The sequence below is a fragment of the Chironomus tepperi genome, unplaced genomic scaffold (assembly GCF_022539635.2).
Source record: "Chironomus tepperi strain 1889 unplaced genomic scaffold, CSIRO-AGI_Ctep_v1 contig_244, whole genome shotgun sequence".
NCBI classification, from domain to species: Eukaryota; Metazoa; Arthropoda; class Insecta; order Diptera; family Chironomidae; genus Chironomus; species Chironomus tepperi.
Window position 1 is genome coordinate 881,252 of NW_027226366.1, and position 19,531 is coordinate 900,782.

The following is a 19,531-nucleotide window of genomic DNA, read 5'->3' on the forward strand; positions in this document are numbered from 1 at the left end:
AAAAATATATACATGGAAATAAACTCAGTTCAACTGTTTATTTATTAAAAATAAAGTTTTTTTCTTGTGCAAAAATAAAAATTGAACTAGAGTTCCCATAATGCCTTAAATTGCTTCCATTTTCTTATGAAGAAAGAAAGAAAGAATGGATGGAAATAGAAAGAAGAACGCCCAAGGGATGAAAGAGCCATACACATAAAATAAAATTATTTTTCAATTTATTTTCGCTTTATTTTCCATTTTTCATCATTTTTGTTTCATGGTTCAATAATTTCATAAATATTTATTCTTAAAATCTTCAATTTGTGTCATTGCGAACTCGGTCATCTTATTTATTTTCTCGACTACTTCCTTGTGTGACATGTCGTGTAAGCTTCTTGCAACGTAATGATTTGGTAAATCGACCTAATTGAGTGAAATAAATGAAAAAAAAGGAACTAATTATGGTAACGATAATTGTATTTTGACATTTAATTAATTAACCTTATGACGTCCAATTGATCGGATAATTAATGCGGCTACATACAAACAGAACCTGAAATTACGTATAACAAATAGAAAAATAAAATAAAAATATAACGAGAATTTGTCGTTATTGACTTTGTCCATTTCTGCTTCATACTCATGTTTACATTTGATACGTACCAGAAAGTAAAATAGAGAGGGATGTACCACAATTTTCTGCCCAAGTAGTAGTAACTGTATTTCTTAACACGCGGCTCGACTGGTGCTGGTGTTGTTGTTGTTTCCTCAACATGATGATGATGGTGATGATGATCGTGATCATCATAATAAATGTCTGGATATGAATCCCATGGATGATGATGATGGTGATGATCTTCTTCGTCATGATGATGGTCGTGGTCGTCATGATGGTGATGGTGATCGTCATCCATGGGCGGTCCACTTGGCCCACTCATTCCAGTTGGAGGCATCATCATGTCACCACCTGTTGGTTTGTTATAAATATATCCTGGGTTCATTTGCATGCCACCATTTGCTGCTTGCTGATTCATCATAGAGTAAGGAGGAGGAATAGGAATGGAAGAATCGGGAGGGGGAGGTATCAAATCCAAATCGTTACCAGATGCTGGTGGTGTATAGCTGTTTATTAATGATACTCCTTTCATCATATCCGATGGCATATAATTTGAGTTTATATTTGGCGGGAAATTGTTTAAATCTTTTGGTGGAATATACATCAAATCATTGTTAGCTGAGGAGTCACTACCTTGTGTCATTACTTGTTGATCAATAGAATTACTTGTATCAACCAATTGACCAGAAGCAGGTGGAACATAACTGTTATATAAATTCATGAATTGCATCATTTCTGGAGGTAAATATCCAGCATTAAGGTTTGGCGGGAATTTATGTAAATCTGCTTGTGATATATCGGCATCTGAACTTGATTCTTGTGTTTGAACTGTGCTGAATGAGCTCGTGTTTATTTTATCGTCACCAGAAGCTGGAGGAATGTAACTGTTGTATTGATTCATAATTCTCATCATCTCAGGAGGAAGATAAGCTGAATCTAAATTTGGCGGGAATTTATTTAAATCTGCTTGTGATATGTCAGCATCTGACGAAGATTCTTGTGTTTGTACTGTGCTAAACGAGCTGGTGTTTATCTTGTCTTGACCAGAAGCTGGAGCAATGTAGCTGTTATATAAATTCATGAATTTCATCATTTCTGGTGGTAGATATGCTGCATCAAGATTTGGTGGGAATTTATTTAAATCTGCTTGTGATATCTCAGCATCTGCACTTGATTCTTGTGTCTGTACTGTGCTAAATGAGCTAGTATTTATTTTGTTATATTGATCCATTAATCTCATCATCTCAGGTGGAAGATAGGCTGAATCTAAATTTGGATCGGTAGATGTATCTTCTGACATTACTGAGCTGAACTGAGATGAACTAATTCCTGATCCAGATCCTGAGCCCTTTTGCTCGCTGCTTTGTTGATTCATAAAAGACATTACTTCTGGAGGTAGATAAGTTGAGTCTGGATCTTCTGTGATTCTCACTGATGAATCATTACTTGCTTGACCTGATGCTTGTTCTAGATAACTATTGTACAAGTTCATAGCTTTCATCATATCTGGTGGCAAATAGACTGCATCAGTATTTGGTGGAAATCTATTCAAATCTTCTTGTGCAACTCCTGGGTCATTATCAAGTAAACCACTGGCATCTACAGGATCAATCGATGAGTCATTTGAACCTTGTGATATTATTCGCTTGATGTCATTTTTCTGTTCTGATGCTTGTGTTAGATAATTATTGTTCAAATTGACAAAATTCTTTGTTGCCGACGGTGGATACACATAATTTATTTTATGAGGAAATTTATAAAGATCTATTGCCGGTACTGATGTCTTTGCTCTATCAACAGAGTTAATGTTATTCCTTATATTGCCGGAAGGTGATGGTAAACGATTATTTATTATTTCCAGATTTCTCACATCATTTGAAGGTTGTAAGTAGGCACTATCAGCATTAGACGGAAATTTATGTAAATCTTTATTCGAAATTGTTGTAATCTCTAAGGAGTCTCGTGATTTATAATTTATTGCATTATTACGCTTCAATTCGGCGGCGGGTTGATAAATTGAATTTATGTTTGGAGGGATTCTATGTAAATCAGCATTAGCAACGGTATCAGCATCAATATCATTACGTGAATCATCTATAACTACATGATTACTGTCGATTGAATCTTTAATAGCTTGCAGTTCTGGTGGCATGTATGAAGTATTAAGTTTTTTATTGAAAGATAATAAATCAATTATTGGATTTTTGGATGTAGTTTCTTCTTGTGGTAGCATAGTAGGAAGGAAATGGGAAGGTTGTGTGGCACGGAACGCTGTTATTGTCATTACTTGTGATTCTGTCGTAGTATCGGCCACATGAATGGGATAAAGGAACTTACTTGGTGGCAAATATTGTTGAGATGGCGGTGATTGTGTCATCATTGGTGGGGGAGGCAATGTTGCTATCATCATTGGTGGTTGAGGTGGCGGTGGTGGTACTGGATTCATCATCATCGGTTGTGGAGCGGGATCTATACGAAAATTTATTTCAATGAAGGGAAAAATTAATTTAAAAAGTTTTAATTGAAAATTTTCTTTTTTTTCTTCCTTTTTTGATAATTATACTAACTTGGTGGACTCGGCTGTGGATATTTGTAGCCAGCAAACTTTTCCGGATGCTTTAATTTGTAAAGTGTAACGCCATAAGCTTCTCCGGGAGCAAATCGCCTTTGTGCTGCTTGCCCTGTTCAAATAGGCATAAAATACGAAAAAAGCAAATAAATATAAATCATTTCAAGTGAAAAATTATTGATTCATTTCTCCGATCCCTATTATTTTTCTTCCATTCCCTTTTCCTTTTCAGTTCTAACAAATGTGTGTAGCATCATCAACTCTAGACATTAATGCCGAACGAATCAATATAAACTTCCAATTTGTAATAAATTCAGTTAGGTATTTCAACTTTCTTTTTATTTTACTTATTATTCCTTCTTTACCTAATGTCTTGTACACACATTTTCATGTTCCAACACCCTGTGTATGTACACACGTATGTTGATTTTTTTCCCTTCTAAGTTATAAAATTTCCCTTTCACTTGCTACGGTTTTGTGATAAAACAGAACAAAAGTGAAAATTGGCTAATCGATTTGCTATTTATCGGCAACTGGTGCGCATTTTTAAGTGCTTATCCTTAGTTGTGAGCTGATAGATTCATTTATTGATAACTTAACACTAAATTAACTATAAAATTTCAATATTTTCTTGTTTACGAAGAAAGTTCTAGAAAATACTGAGCGGGGCAATTCACTACTACAAATTTATAAAAATTTTCAAATAATTTTTGACCGTTAAAAGTTCATTGAAGAGAAATTCAGAATAATTTCAGTCTTGTTGTCGATAAATCAGCAGACAAGAAGAAAAAAACTTTCTTATATATGTGGGTAGACCGTGAAAAGCTGCTACAATAAAGGAAAGAGGATATATGTGAAATATCGAGACGAAAAAGAAATTGTTTGTTCATAAATCATCGAAATTGATTAGGAGCGGCTTGAGAAAATAAAAAGGCAGAAATATGTGTGTGGGTATGAGGAGGTGATCTCTAACTTTCAAAACACTCCTGTGTGCGTGTGCTCATGTGAAATATAATGATTTTCAAAGCACTTAGTATACGCATTTTAAAATAACATTTATCCTCCCTTTCTATTAGATAGAATTAAAGCATTCTGGTACCGTAATTTTTTATGAGAAACCACAAGGCACCCAAATGCTTCTCTTGTTACTTCTTTTTCTTTATTATATTCACTCCCCACAAAATACATTAATATCTTTTTTCCTTTTACTGTCTCTACATACATACATACTTTTCGGTACTAAGCGGTGAAGAATCATGATTAGAAGAGCTTTAATTTTTCCACACACTGACACATAAATGTGCCAAATACATTCATTGTATAGTGAGAATGTCAGATTGATAATAAATCTGCGTATCAAATAACAGTCAGATTGATAAATGAAAAAATAAAATTCGAATTTCATAAATCGACGTGGCTTTTTTATTTTTGTCGATATACAGCCAAACTTTTATGTACCGATGGGTGAAAGAGTACACCGGAATATGTAACATTAATAAATTCGTAAAAAAATAGCGAAAAGGAGTTATTTATGTGCTGATGAACATAAAAATTTCAATATAAAAATGCTTTTATCGAGTACATCGATGATATCTCATCAAATTAAATACATATGATGATGAAAAATATTAAATTGATGATTTTAAAGGCATTGAAATTTGAATAAATGCTAAGTATAGCTTGAATGCTTTGAGGGATGTTTCCCATCAACATTTTGGAATTCAATTTATGCTCGAAATTTTTGTTTACAAACATTTTTAGGTATTAATCAAAAATTTAGATTTTCTGAAGACACAAGGTCAGAGGTAGACATAAGATTGTTTTTCGATATTACGGTGAGGGAAGTGGGGGATGTTTACTTCAAGATACAGTTTGGAAGGGGTGAATAAGCTACAATCAATTGTTTTTCTATAGCCATTCAAGAATATTAAAGAATTTATCCGTATCAAGAGGGGTCTAACCCTAAAACCCTCCCTTAATACACTCCAGCACAAGGGAGGCAACCGCTACATTTCCGTGTTACGGAAGCTAATCCTGACCCATTTTTCCCAACCGAGAAGGATTCGACCTCAAAAACATTTACTACATTCCTTCATAAGCCGGAATGTAACACCGGTTTCGCTAGGGTACCACTACGTCGTTGTATTATGGAAAGATTCGAAATTGTCCCGATGACACCGTGTCTTCTGATTCCGACCCATTCTTCCCCACCAAGAAGGATTCGACCCCAACAAGTACAACACTGTTGCAAAATTGTCATGCATAGATACATACTTATACTGATGCACTAGGAGTCAACCTAATGAGAATATGAAATATTAATGAATCTAAATTGTGTGGCATTCGAAAACTTAGACATGAACATCTGAAATGTCTTATTTGACGATAAAAAGAAAAGTTCTGTTGGCATTTTTTATTTTCTTAAACGACTTGAATAAACTCAAGAACTCTATTATATCTAGATTCAGTTGTGGACAACCTGAGTGGTGCAGCACACTTTGGTGGTAAGCTTAGACCATAACCTCAAATGACATACGGTTGATCGCATTTCCATGACGGTACACTATTGTGTCACAGCTAGTGTGTCACGTCACACAGGTTGCCCATCACTGATACCAGATCGTCAAATTTTTTTATATCACATTCTTTTTCAGTCTTTTTATTATGAAGCCATTTCATGAAAGTCATTGATTTTAATGGTAGAAAGAATAAATTTTACATATTTTTAATGGCTCAATGCTCACAAAAGTATATCATAAAGTATGAATTCTGTGAATAATTTAGTTGATTGTATGTGTCTAAGCTTTTGTTTGCTCAATGAATTGTTAAGTTTATTAAATAATTCAGTTCTTGTGTAATACGTAGTTTGGAAAACTTTACAATTGGACTTTTAAGAAAACAAAAAGAGCTGTCTCAGTGTGAGCAAACAGTTCATTAGTTCTGAGATTATCAAAGTTTTGAGTTTGCATTAATATTTTTGGATATTGTTCTGTTTTTCTTTCAAATTTACATTGAAATTTATGAATTATTTGGATATTTTGAATCCAAAATTGCTAAAAATCAAGATCCAGTAAAAACAAAATAAACAAGTTCCAAATTATAGATATTCATTTTAATCATCATATCATGCTACCCAATTAGCCATATGTTCTTCAACCCATAACTTCCCATAAACTAATCTTTCAGCCCAAAACAAGTTTACTTATAAAATTCACAAATCAATTTAATTCTGCTCATTTAATTGCTAATTTCCATTCAACATGAACGGAAATGTTCGATCCATATCCTATTCTTTATTCTCCTTCCCTCAATAGAGCCTTTAATAATAACTATCAAGAATTTCCGAAGAAAGATAAATAAATTTTCTCTTTCCGCAACAAATTCGAATACAAAATTTTTGGTTCCGTAAAGAAGGCAAAACATAAAGTTCCTTTTTTTTCTCTCATTCTTAATGCTTAAGTGTGTATTTTTAGTATATCACGCACTAATGGTATTTTTCACATACCTGTTGATGGTGTCATATCATATCTCCGCCTTGTTTGATCAATATTTTGTGTGTAAGATGGATAAACAATGAGTCGACCTTCCTTTTCATTTTTGTAGCTGTTGCTTTGCATTGCTTTTGCTTTTGTTAGAAAGTCTGACAATGGAAAGTAATAATTGCTTTTGATGGCACGTCCCTCTGATTTTTCCTCTACTTCCTTTACATTTTCATTGCCTGATGTGGCTGTTTTCTGTTGCTGTTGCTCTCCTTCCTCTTGTTGTTGTTTTAGTGCTACATTGTTCTGCCTAGAAATTCGATTTTTTTTTTTCTCATTCATTAATTTTTCATAACAATCGGAAAAATACATTAGATGTATATCAATCTCTATGTTCGCACGGAATAGACTAAAGTACAGTATGATGACATTTTGAGTGTGGGTATGAAAATTGATTTTTATTTCGTTGCTTTATGAGAACAGAAATGTCCTCCTTCCTATATTTTTTTTTCGATAGAGAAACGTCGACAGATTAAAATCAATTTTCAGTGCATGTAGTGAATGCAAGATTGACATGCAAATGGAATAAAATGACTTTATCGCTAAGGTTAATTCGTTGAAATACGTGTGGATGTATTAAATTAAATTTCCCACAGTCAAGCGATTGAAAATGTATGGGATGAAGGATGGAAAGTGGAGTTCAGAAATTTATTTAACAAAGAAACAGCGAAAAATAAAGCTAAAATTGAAGGATGTATACAGTGATGTTAAATTTGGTGCTCATGAAGGCATAAATCATGAACATTATCATGGATTGCTGAGTCTAATGTTTCTCATTTTTCCACAATCAAGTTTTTGAACTTAAATTTTGAGTTTTGAACTTCTGTTAATCTCAGTAATATTTTCAAATCTTAAATTTACGTTATAATATTCTTTAGGAAAGTTTCAACTTGGTTTTGATGAATAATTTGAATAGTACTGTCCTATGTAGATCTAGTCAGAAATAAAAGTTTGGTTTTCTGGATGTTTATATACCAGTATTTGTCCAAAATCAGAGGCAATCAAGGCCAAGATCTAGAAATCATATTTTACAGAGTGCGGCTATCTGAAAAATTTCTGTTATTTTTTTGTTTGAATTATTTTTTTCGTTACTTTTTTCAAAAAATAAATTTCCGTTATGAAGAAATAACCGATTATTCCAAAACACATTGAAAAAATTTTCAATGTTTACAAAAAATTTTTAAGCAAATTTATGCTCAAAATAACGTTAAACCACATCAAGTGAATTGTATTAGGATATTAGAAGCTTCGAAATTTGTATTAGAATGAGAATTTCTAATGAAAACTTCGTAAATATTTATTTTGTTACAAAATTGCTAACTGTCAAACTATTTTTAAATTTTCTAATGAAACATCGAATTTTGAGAAAAAATTCGACAATCAAATGTCGAATTTTCGATTTTGAGGTTGCCGCACTCTGATATTTTATTTTAATTGTAAATCAATTCTGAAGGCACATTTGAAACAAAATAGACGTTAACTTGTCAAAAACAGATGTGAAGCTGTCAAGAACGCTAATTCAGCCTAAATTTGGCATTGACTCTTTCTTGAGAAGACAGCAAAATGGTTTTATAGGATTTCACCACAGGCAGTTCTGACAAATCCCAAAAAAGCCTCTATACGATCCAAGTTAAATTGACAGATAGCAACACTGTATACAATCATAGATAGAGCTCACAATCCGAGATTCCAAATAGATTTCCTTTTTTGTGAATAGGTCATTTTTGAAATGGTAATTCGAACGATGCTGTATAAAGCACGTTTTAACTGAACATAAACCAAATCGAAATATAAAAAAACACAAAAAAGTTTTCCATCAAAACCGACCGACCGAACGGAGGGGGGAGGGATGAAGATAGAGCCATAGAGAGGGATTTAAAACAAAGTAAAACAAAACAAAAAAATAAAAAAAAACTTTTAAATAAAAATGGAAAATTCATTTACTTATCAATTAAGGTTGACTCAATGTGTGACATATAGTTGGATGAAGGGTCATTGGCTGTATCTGATTTTGCACTAATGGAACCACCATTCTTCGATACACGAGAATAGGAGCTAATTTCGTAGCTACTTCCATTCTTGACTAATAATACACTTAAAATTAACACTAAATTAAACATTTTGTTACTTTTAGTCAACATTTTTATATATTCTATGTGCAGGTATTATTTTCCCTTTCTTCTGCCTTTTGTGCCTTTCTCTCGACTGAACTGTTGACTTTTCGGTTGTGTCAATTTAAATTGTTAATGAGCTTTTATGTATAAATTTTTTATATCTCAATTAAATTCAAAGCTCCTTTTTCTTGCCTTTTTAAACACAATAGGCTTTTTTTTTTACAGAATAACATACACTTATGCTGCTTGGTACACACACACAATACACGTAATAGAATAGAATTTTTTTTCTAGCGAGAAAGTTATTCCAAAAAAGAATAAATCTCCGTATATATTCTTTCTCCTTTACAGACAGCCTCCATTCAACATAGGCTCTAAATTAATATCTGCTGCCGCTGCTGTTGCTACCTCGTGCTCAGTCTATTTGATATTCTTTACTTCCTTTTTTATTATTATTACACTTTTGCCTGCCTTCACCCAAAAATAGAGAATGAGACAAAAACTTCAACATGAACTTATATGACAACCGTTTGTAGTAGTTGCCCTATGTATGCAATGATGAAGAATTATAGCGCTTGACGGGTGACGTCTATCTCACAACTTTTCACCGTTTATAATAAAAGAAATGAAAATATTGAAGATAAAAAAAGATGTTTTTAAGATTCTTTTTTCTTGTGCCTTTCTCTCAAATCGATTTCAACCGGAGGGGCGGTTCGGCTGTTCCATTTGCATTTACCGATTTATTTTTTTGTGACTTTCAAAATGATAATTTCAAATAAAGAAGCTAATATCGCAAACGAGTCAAGTATTTAATGTGAATATGTACAGTAGGGAGAGAACCGACATTTTCCAATTTTAACTTTTATCACATTCTAGATATTGATTTCTACCTCCCTCCACCTTATCTTTTCACATTCTCTCATATTCAGCCGTCTATAGACACTTTCTAAAAGAAGAGAAAGAAAAGAAAGAAAAAAGTGAACTCTTCTGTTTGTCCTAAATGTTTTCATTCCTCGTCTAGGTTCTAATATCAAGTTTAAACAACGGAAAAAAATGAAATGAAATAAAAAGAAGTAGATGAAATAGAAACCTTTTAAAATTGGGCATTTAAGGCATTGAGGAAATTCTCATTTAATGATGTTGTAATGTAGCTATAGACTCACTACTTATATTTGAAATTTCTTTTAAAAAACTTGACACAACTAAAATGAGGAGAAGTTCTTTTTCTATTGCTAAAAATGCGGACATGAAAGGTCGGTGAAGGTTTGTTTTGGTAATGATAGAAGAATTGTTTAGTAATGATCTGGTGACTAAAGCGCATTTATCAGAGCTAGATGAATTCTTTGTAATGTTGAACAATTTTACTAACTTTGTCTTCCATGCAGATCGACTCTGTTCCATAGTTTTCTTAGTTGGCATCTGAAGCTAACTCTGTCGCTAGTAACTGTCAGCCGGTTAGCAATATTAAGCGCAATACTGTTCATACAACCTATTCGTACCAAGATCTCAACAGCTTGTGTTTGTTGAGGCCACCTACAATAACCCAACAACCCAAGAGCATGCTCTCAAGCATGCAGAACTAGTTCTTTTAGATTCGCAGGGGAAAAGATGTCCTGGTACTCCAAAAGCTACATGATGCAGAACATTGCTGAAAGAATGTCAGCTTAACGTGCGGACAGAGAATATGTACATACTAGACGACAGAGCTAGCAACAGCTTCAGATAGGAAGCATGGTGTGGCAACCTAAGTTTCACATAGGAGCATCGTAACAGTAAGGAAGGTCTTAGATAGATTATTTTTTGTCTATTAAGGCCAATCAATAATTTTTAAGGAAATTGGCTTAATAAGGCTTAGAGAAACAGAATTCTAAGCTAACTTCTCCGAAAGCATCACCGAACGAATTATTCCAGATTTAAGACTCGACAGTGGCAACTTAATTGCCAAATTATCTGTACTTATGAACTAAAATCCAGAGAATTTCAATAAAGACAGTAATTGCATCAATAAAGATGTTCAAATGTCATTTTTTAAGCTAGAGATCCTATGAATTATGCAATATATTAATTTTATATTCATACATTCATATGTGCGTCATAAGAATTCACAAACTTCGATACAATTGTTAGATGATCCTTTTATCTTGACATTCAACAATATCACTTAAAACTGAAGAATAAATTCCTCCTTTTAAACACTTCCATAAAATGTGAAGTGTAGGCGTCTTTTAAAATTACTAAAAAACTGTTCCTTAATAAAGTTTTTTTAAAAGCATAGCTTTAAATTTTTTATAAGAAAAATAAAAGAGACTTTATTATTTCCTCAACTTTTGCTTGCCTTGCCACCTACTATTTCAACAATATTTTATAACTTACCCGAAGGAATAGGATTATTAACAATTAAGGGAGATAAAGGTGTACGGAAATGTGTGTAGGTTTAGGAAATTTTCAACAGCTCTTAACATCCTCTAGGGACTTGATCTATAGTTATTAAAACAGAAAGGAACAGTCGGTATTAATTTTAAATTCCATTTTTCAGGATAACATTCCCGAGTGACATGAAGGAAGAAGGGTTAGCTATGGAGTTGCCATATTGTATCCACACATGTGCCGCTCGGGATTGTTGTTCCTTTAAAACGTCAAAAAAGTACCAAAAATGCTCGAAATTCCTTAAATAAAGCTACGACAAAAAGGTACGATGATCTTTTGGTTCATTCATAACATGTTAAATCAAGAATGTTTTGAGGTGCATATTTGGATCTTATGTATGAAATTACGATTAGATACCATTTTTAAATTAGTCCTTATGTTTACTTTTCTTTTCCTTTTTTTAAGGTAACTTCCATATGCCAACATTACATCTCTTATTTTATTCAAGAAAACTTTTCAAACTTTCCCACAAAGAACATCCTATAAACAATCGTTGAAGAAGCTTAAGTCATGCTTTCCATCTTGTAAGGAAGCATTATCAGAATATTGAACGATATAATTCCTTTAAATATTTAAAGAAGCATCAGTTCTTATTCGAATAATATATTTCAATGATATCCATTGATATAAGATGTTGGAGTTGATCCTGATGCTTGGCTTGAAAGTGCTCATATATGTAAATGCATTGACATGATACAGGTATATTTTATAATAAATATATCCTCAAAATCTATATAATTTTGGATCTGAATGACTTCAATATTCTATTAACTTTCACTTCCCAAATACCTTTCATTTGAATGGAAATACTATGTCAGTTAGAAATATGTCAACGGTAGTTGAATAATTTTATCTACAGCTTCTTTTTCATGATTCCAATTTGAGGGGATTTGGAGAAAAAAAAATCCATCGTTTGTCGTATCCATAGATGTGAAAGTGTATTAATCTCTCTCATACATTCATTTCATTCCATCTCATGAGAACGTGTCAACACTTTAGTGCTAATTGAAGGAAAATGAACTATATATGTTTTTGGGTTAGACACAGTTCTGAATTCTTTCATTTATCAAATAACTTAAAAAAATCACATGTCTATACGGAATATTGCAATCTACAGTTATGTTTTCATAAACAGTCAGTCATTCATGTGTTACTAAATAATATAGATCAATAGAAAAAAAAAATCAGTTCATAAGCGAAGGAACCTTTTACTTTATAAGCTGATTATTATAAAATGGAAATGATTAAATGTGCATTTATAAAATAAATTGAAAAGCTTTTTAAATAATTTTTATGGAAAAATGTTAATGGGTGTTCTTAAAATTCCTGATAATAAATTGACTATAAGCACATTTGAGGAATTATGTGATGCATTTATGACTGGGTGTCAAAATCTGGAATTAGTTTATTGAGGGAAAATATTTAAAATTGCATTTAGGTGTTCATGTCATTTGATTTATAAGTGCTTAGGTGGCTTGGCAGAGCAGTGACTTCCTTTACTTCTCTTTGCACCAACACATCGGTCGTGGGTTCGAGACTCAACAAGGAAATTTTGTCTGTTGACACTTTTTCAAATCACGTGAGCTGAAAATGATGTTCAAATCCTTCTTTTGTGACTAAATGCATAAAATGTTAATAAAGGAGGGATTCTAATCAGACTGAAAACATTAGGACAACATAGATTAGGAGTATATCCTAAATCTATGCGGACAGAGAATTTGTACAAACCAGTTGACGTAGCCAGCAGAGTCAGATGGAAAGACTTTTATTGTAACCTAAGCGTCATGTAAGAACATGGCTAAGTAAGTAAGAAAGTAAGTAACATAGATTATGCGTGAATTCTGGCAAGCCTAACATCAAAAGTATCCTTGATTTCCTTTGGTTTTTGAGGTTAACCCACCGCTTTATTTGGACAAAAACCTTCAATTTTCTATTGTTCTTAGAGAGAAATACCAGCATATTTCCCAAATATTAATGTCCTCCTTCCTAACACTCGCAACTATAGATTTAAGGTAAGGTCTGGAACAAGTCTAAATCAGTGCATCCAATGTAGATAATGTGCAGCTTCCCATATGTAAATTTTACAATACTACTCCACTTTCCCGTCAAATCATTACAGTCAGAATTGTGCATACACCTGCAGAGTGCTGTATCTACAGATACAAATAAAGGTAAGCAGATATACATAGCAAATGAATCTATAACTCTTCTGTAGTGTAGTGCATCTGCATTTGCATCATTGATCTGAATAGCTAAAGTATTACTTGTAAAGTAATCCGCAACATAGAAAATAAAGTCAGCATAAGCTGCAATAAATAAATAATTGGATGAAATTATTGATTAAATGTCGAGAAATTTTTTCATTTGTAAAAATCTAATTAGTAAATGATTCTGAGAAGGAAACGTAATTGCTGCTTACCAACACGTCCTGTACCTTTGTCATAATTAACGAGAAATGAAAGCACTGAATGAATCCAATTGTATTTTTGTAACTTTGATCTTCGATGCGACATTAGAATTCCGGTCTGAAACGTCTCTTAATTAATTGCTTTTATATGAAGTAAGTCCTCTTAAAATTTTATACTTGAGAGAAAATTTGTTTCCCTCGAAATGCGCTTAAAGCTCATTGAAACTGATGAGTATGTATTAGGAGATATTTTTAATGTTTATAAGAGTATACCACGACAGCATAAAACAACGTTTAAATAGTCATTAAAAAAGAATATTTGAAGTGAAAAAGCAGGTGTAAAACTCTTTGAATTTGATGCAACAGCGTTATTAAGTACGGTACAGAAAAATGATGTTTATTTCGAGAGAAACTTTTTCATTTACTTAACATAAGTTTTGTTCCTTCATCTCTCACTTTCCCGCTCCATTTCATTCTTCCTTTATTACCCATTTCCATTATAATGTTGAAAATTTTTTTTTTTCATCTTCATGCTTCCGTTTTTTTTTTCAATGAGCTTCTATTAAATATCTCGAGTGAAGGAGCAACATTATGTTAGCATTCATCTTTTATGCATATACATGCACCACATTACCGCACAAATTAAAGTTGTTTTCTATCAGAGCAGACATGAAAACTAACTGTTGAGAAATGGATGTATGTGAAATGTAAATTCATTGGGTATGAGGGATAGGGAAAAAAAGGGCAACATGGAAAGGGGGGTTATGCCTGCACAATTACATAAATAATAAATCAGTGCAATTTCATTTTATTGCTTACTCAGGAGCTCAGATGTACGTGAACATGCAGTTTTTTTTTCACAGTGCCGCAGTTTTTTCCTCTCCTCTCATGTTACTTCATGTATTGTATTATGTACAACTGTCGAGACGAACGGGAACAGAAATAATAATGTGAGGAGTGAAAAACACAACAGGCACAAAAAAAAAAGGAATTGAGTGAAAAATTCAACAGCATTTTATTTCGTTTTTAATAATCTCAATAGCAATACAATGGCTTTATATGCTTCACTAAAATTATATGTTATTCTCATTAAAAAAATTGCTTTTTTTTCGGGGAGAACTGCTTGATGAATGTTTCATGATGGCGTGAAACAGTTTGTGGGTTTTTACTGTTTTACAATACATATATATGCATATAATATTTTACACTTTTTCCTGATAAAAACCACTATCATGTAATTAAAGTGGCTCAGCCATTTCCATATATACCTATATATATTCTCATCAAATACACTTAAATGAACGTTAATTATTATTTTTCATAATATGTATTTTTAATTGAATTTATTACAATTTTTTTTAATTCGGAAATAAAGCGACATAAATGAGATTTTTTCTTTCATTTTTTAATGAGGCTTGTTTGCTGGGCATGAGAAATGGAATTTTGAGGTTAATTCAAAATGAAAAGTCTGTGTGTGGATGTGTTTTTGTAGCATAAATTTTCTCTGTTGAGATTAAAATATTTTGATTAAATCATCAATAAATTAAATTTATTGGCTTTAAGACTCTGTGGTTTTAATTACTTTATGATTAATTTAGAGAGGCTTATAATTCTTGGAAGAAGAGAGAATTTGGCTTTAAAGAAGAGCTTTGTTGGGGTTTGGATGTGATTGAATATCTAATTCAGTGTTAGGTAACCTTATTTTGCCACGACACTCCTTAGTGATAAGTTTCGATTGAAATCGGATATGGCATGATATCCGTGGCATGATATGGCATGATTTCCAAATAAGCAGGTTGTCCATTCCTGGTCTAAATGTTCTTCATACCATCATTATTGTTCGGATCCTTATTATTTCTAAGTTCTAGAGACAATGGTCCACTTCTCCACAACATAACCCAAAGTGAGACTCGAACCCACTTCTTCCGACTTCGGGATCGCATGTTCATAAGACTGAACAGCCGAGGGTTGTTAGAGAGCGTGGCACAAAGTAAACTTAAATGTTCTTTCTCTATTCAGTATTAATTACACAGCTCTTAACGTTGTATTGGATCAATTCAACAAATACAGAATATATATTGCTGCTATTTGAGACTAGGAGTCTGAATCTAACGTCCTGAATCTATTGTATTGATTTTGAGATCCACCTCTGATGGGAAACAAACCCATGTCCTCGTAAAACTGAGAATTAATAATTTCTGAATTGTTTCCTACCAACTCAGTCATAAAGACCACATTCTCACTTTTGCATATTCGCATACATATGACTAGATAATCCAGATTCTATTCTGCTTTGACACCATAGAGATTCAAGCCTCTAGTCAGAATGAGAATTCATTTTCGTTGTATCAAATCATATCTAGTTGCCACAAAACAAAACTCTCAATTGTTTTACAATTCCTCTACAGAAAAATCAATGAATCCACATCTAAGATAGACAATTGCTGTATTGTTTGTTTGCACAAAATGCAAATCTCACTTCGGAAACTTTAAAATCTCATGATTTTTAGCACAATAACTTGAGTATTTTAAATAGCACAGAAATTTTGCAAAATGATAAAAGCAGATAAACATCAAAATGAATCATGATTGACAATAATAGCATCCAGCAAACTGATGTTGTATTTTCCCATAGCAAATGGTACATGATTGACTCTTTATGTAAAGAACCCGTAGGCTAATGATTAAAATTCAGAGAACTTTACCATTTTTACGATCCCATTAATGCACTTACCTGGATTAATTTTTCGATAATCCAAAAAGGCTACAGATACATATATCCACAGAGATTCAACATTATAGAGTTCAAACAATATTACAACAGTTTTCCTTCCATCCTTATATTAAATTTTAAATTACTTCTGGCAATTCATGCATAAATATTTAAAATCAGGGATTCCTGAACAGAAAAAATGTGAGAAGGAACCTCCATACATTGTAATGCATGTATAACTGTATGAATTTTGATGTTAATGTTACCACAAAATTTTGTGTAATTTTCATTTCTACTGCCTTTGTACATTCTATCCACTTTAAAGAGTGAGAGCTTACTTGAAAAATTGTGGAAGTAGAGCATGTACAGAGAGACGAATGAACAAAAAAAGAAACTTAGAAAGTATAAAGGATAGAAGATAAGAGGACATCAAGCGCATATTTTAGAGTAAGGCAATGGCATGGCTATAGAAAATTTCAGTGGCAATGACAAATTGTCTTGGCAATTAGATGACAGAGGCTGACGAGATGACATGACATAGCTATTAACCAGACACGACATTAACCAATTCATGAAGCTCATTGATCCTTGGAATATATAATCCAAAGGGGTAGAAATAAGGACGTATCTTCAAGGAGGTAGGACAGGAGGTTTGGGTTTAAACTCTGCTAGTGCTTGCACTATCAAACCTTGACAATTGTCAATACTAAGTGCAAAACTGTCTCTATCAAAAGCATTTTGTCATTTAGCGCTTTGCTTTGACCACCAGTATGGTATTTTATCTTTTGTACAAACAGACTGACAGCTTTCTATACAGCACAAACTCTGTACATTGTATGATTCAGGGTTTATCAATACAATGTACTTAACCACAATTAGTATTTTGCGGAATCACACAAACCGAGTTGACATTGCTAAAACAGCGAAAAAGCACCCAAACTCAACTAGATTTTCGCTGGGATTGAACTCGGGTCGTTAGGATCGGTAGGTCAACACTCTAACCATTACGCCACTGCTGCTATTTTGGTTCATGAATTATACGTGACGGTAGGGGCAAGAGAATCTAAAAATGCTATATTTTGCGTCACAAACATAAGCTCCGAATGTCCCCTAATGTAGCGTCCACAGATTAAATCTTCCCAAAGTAAAACTATGTATTTATCGAGTGCAAATCCTCAAATGACATTAAATATACCTTAAACTTCTATATCCTCTTTGGAAGCGTTGATAAACAGTTATAAATAGACAAAAAACAGACACGAGTGTGATTTTCTTTAGAAAATCCAGCACATAAAAAAAACTTTCAAACTTGGAACACGTTTTGAATAAAGTTTAACTCTAGAGCATTTACCGTTTAAAGGAAATGAAAAGTTTTTCACGTTTTCCTTTCACTGCGTGATTGAATGCGGATTTACTCGATAAAATTGTTCTATTTATGTGATTTCCTACCAAAACATATTTATGCTTCTTTTAAAAAAACTGTAACTTCTTCCTACTGTTCTTTACATTTTACAAATTCAAAGGATTCCACAAATCTTCTTTAACTTTATTTAATTAAATTTTCTGCATATATTGTCAATAAAATGTCCCTCCTTCCCCATATGCTGAAACCATAAAATGTTGGGTCAAAAAATATTTTAAATGCCTTTTTACTCAAAAGCATATTTTCTTAACTTTGATGTCTTGTCATAGGATATCCATGACAAAACAATGCATATTTTCCATTTTAAATCCCTTTTAGTAAATGTCTTGAGTGTGATGCCTGCTATGAGATGGAGTAAAAAGGAGAAGGAAAAAGGCATCCAGGGAGAAATATTAAAGCTTTTGTTCCTTTATAGATATAAAACCTTTATAATTGCTATTTTGTATTGTACTTACGTATATAGTACAGGTATGATGCTGTGAATGTGTGATCATTAATATTAGGACGTGCTTATTAAACCTTTCTTCGAGATGGAGTTAATGTAAGTTTATGTTGATGTAAAATTATTTGGGAAAAGTAAGTGAGTATTTACATAATTAGGATTATAATAAGGAATAATACAATTTACCCGCAATGCGTGAATAAAACAAGGCGTAAATGGATATTATGCATAGTTGAAGACATTGAACAAATCTAATAAATTTCAGTCGCGAATTCATGTCAGAACATAAAAATAAATTCAAGTTGTAATTTAATTAAGATTAAAACAAAGGCAAGGTAGATAATTTTTCGAGGAACTGATGAGAACTTTGTGTATGTGTGAAAATCCTTGGAAGATAAATGAGTTAAAGATGCTTCATTTAAAGACTTTCTTGTGAGCTTACGTGAATAATCTGTTCGGTTTTTGAATAAAACACAAGGAAAAAAATCCTTTGTGACATAGCGCGTGGATGGATAAATTATGGAAAGTAACAAAGATTTTATTTCTTTTCTTACACGAGCCGCACGAGTTCATTCGTTGAATTATATTCTGGCTTAAAGTTGGAATTGCTATCGGAATTGTTTACCTAGGGATTTAGATGTTTATACCCATCATGGTCAATGGATATATCTTCTAAGAAAGATAATTCCTGTGAAAACTGCGTAGTTTGACATTCCATTTGTGAATAGCTTTGTTTTGTGTTGAAATGTTATTGAGGAACTCATCTAGAAATTCTTTGGAAATGACGTCTTCGTTTAAGTGCTGTAGGAAATTATAATCCACAGAATGGCTTTATACGATGTAATTATTTTTTTATTATTTTAATGATGTTTTAAGACAAGATTTTATCATTTTTATCATGTCCTTTATGCAGAGGTTGACGTCGATTTGAAGTTGCCAAGAACCGATTAACTAATTTCTGCTAACACTTGTGAAGTATAACATTTTATTCAAATTTCTATCGATTCTTCAAAATTTAGGTTAATTTTGACTAAAACCACACACGGAATTCGGTTCATAGCATTTTTAGCGGTACATTGCAGCAACACACAGTTTAGTACACTGCTTTATAAAAAAGTCTAACTCGATTTGAATTCGCTCGGATTCGTTAAAAACCGATCAAAATTTGAACCGATTTTTTTCTGCTAACACTTGTGAAGTATAACATTTCATACAAAATTTAATCGATTCTCAGTCAAACTCAATTCGGTTTCAACTCCAACCTTCATCCTTCAAACAGAGTTCGTCATATTTTCAAAT

The 19,531-nt window shown here is 32.6% G+C and overlaps 1 protein-coding gene across 1 annotated transcript; it reads right to left on the reverse strand.

Annotated features, from left to right (window-relative positions):
* Window positions 1-273: 273 nt before the first annotated feature.
* Window positions 274-13,760, reverse strand: LOC139091431 (uncharacterized). Its single transcript, XM_070641516.1, has 8 exons — window positions 13,667-13,760; window positions 13,433-13,553; window positions 6,673-6,956; window positions 3,166-3,279; window positions 2,936-3,067; window positions 646-1,384; window positions 484-535; window positions 274-405 (listed from the first exon to the last, which is right to left on the reverse strand). Exons 1-8 carry the CDS (start codon window positions 13,758-13,760, stop codon window positions 274-276), a joined length of 1,668 nt encoding a protein of 555 aa, XP_070497617.1.
* Window positions 13,761-19,531: the final 5,771 nt, after the last annotated feature.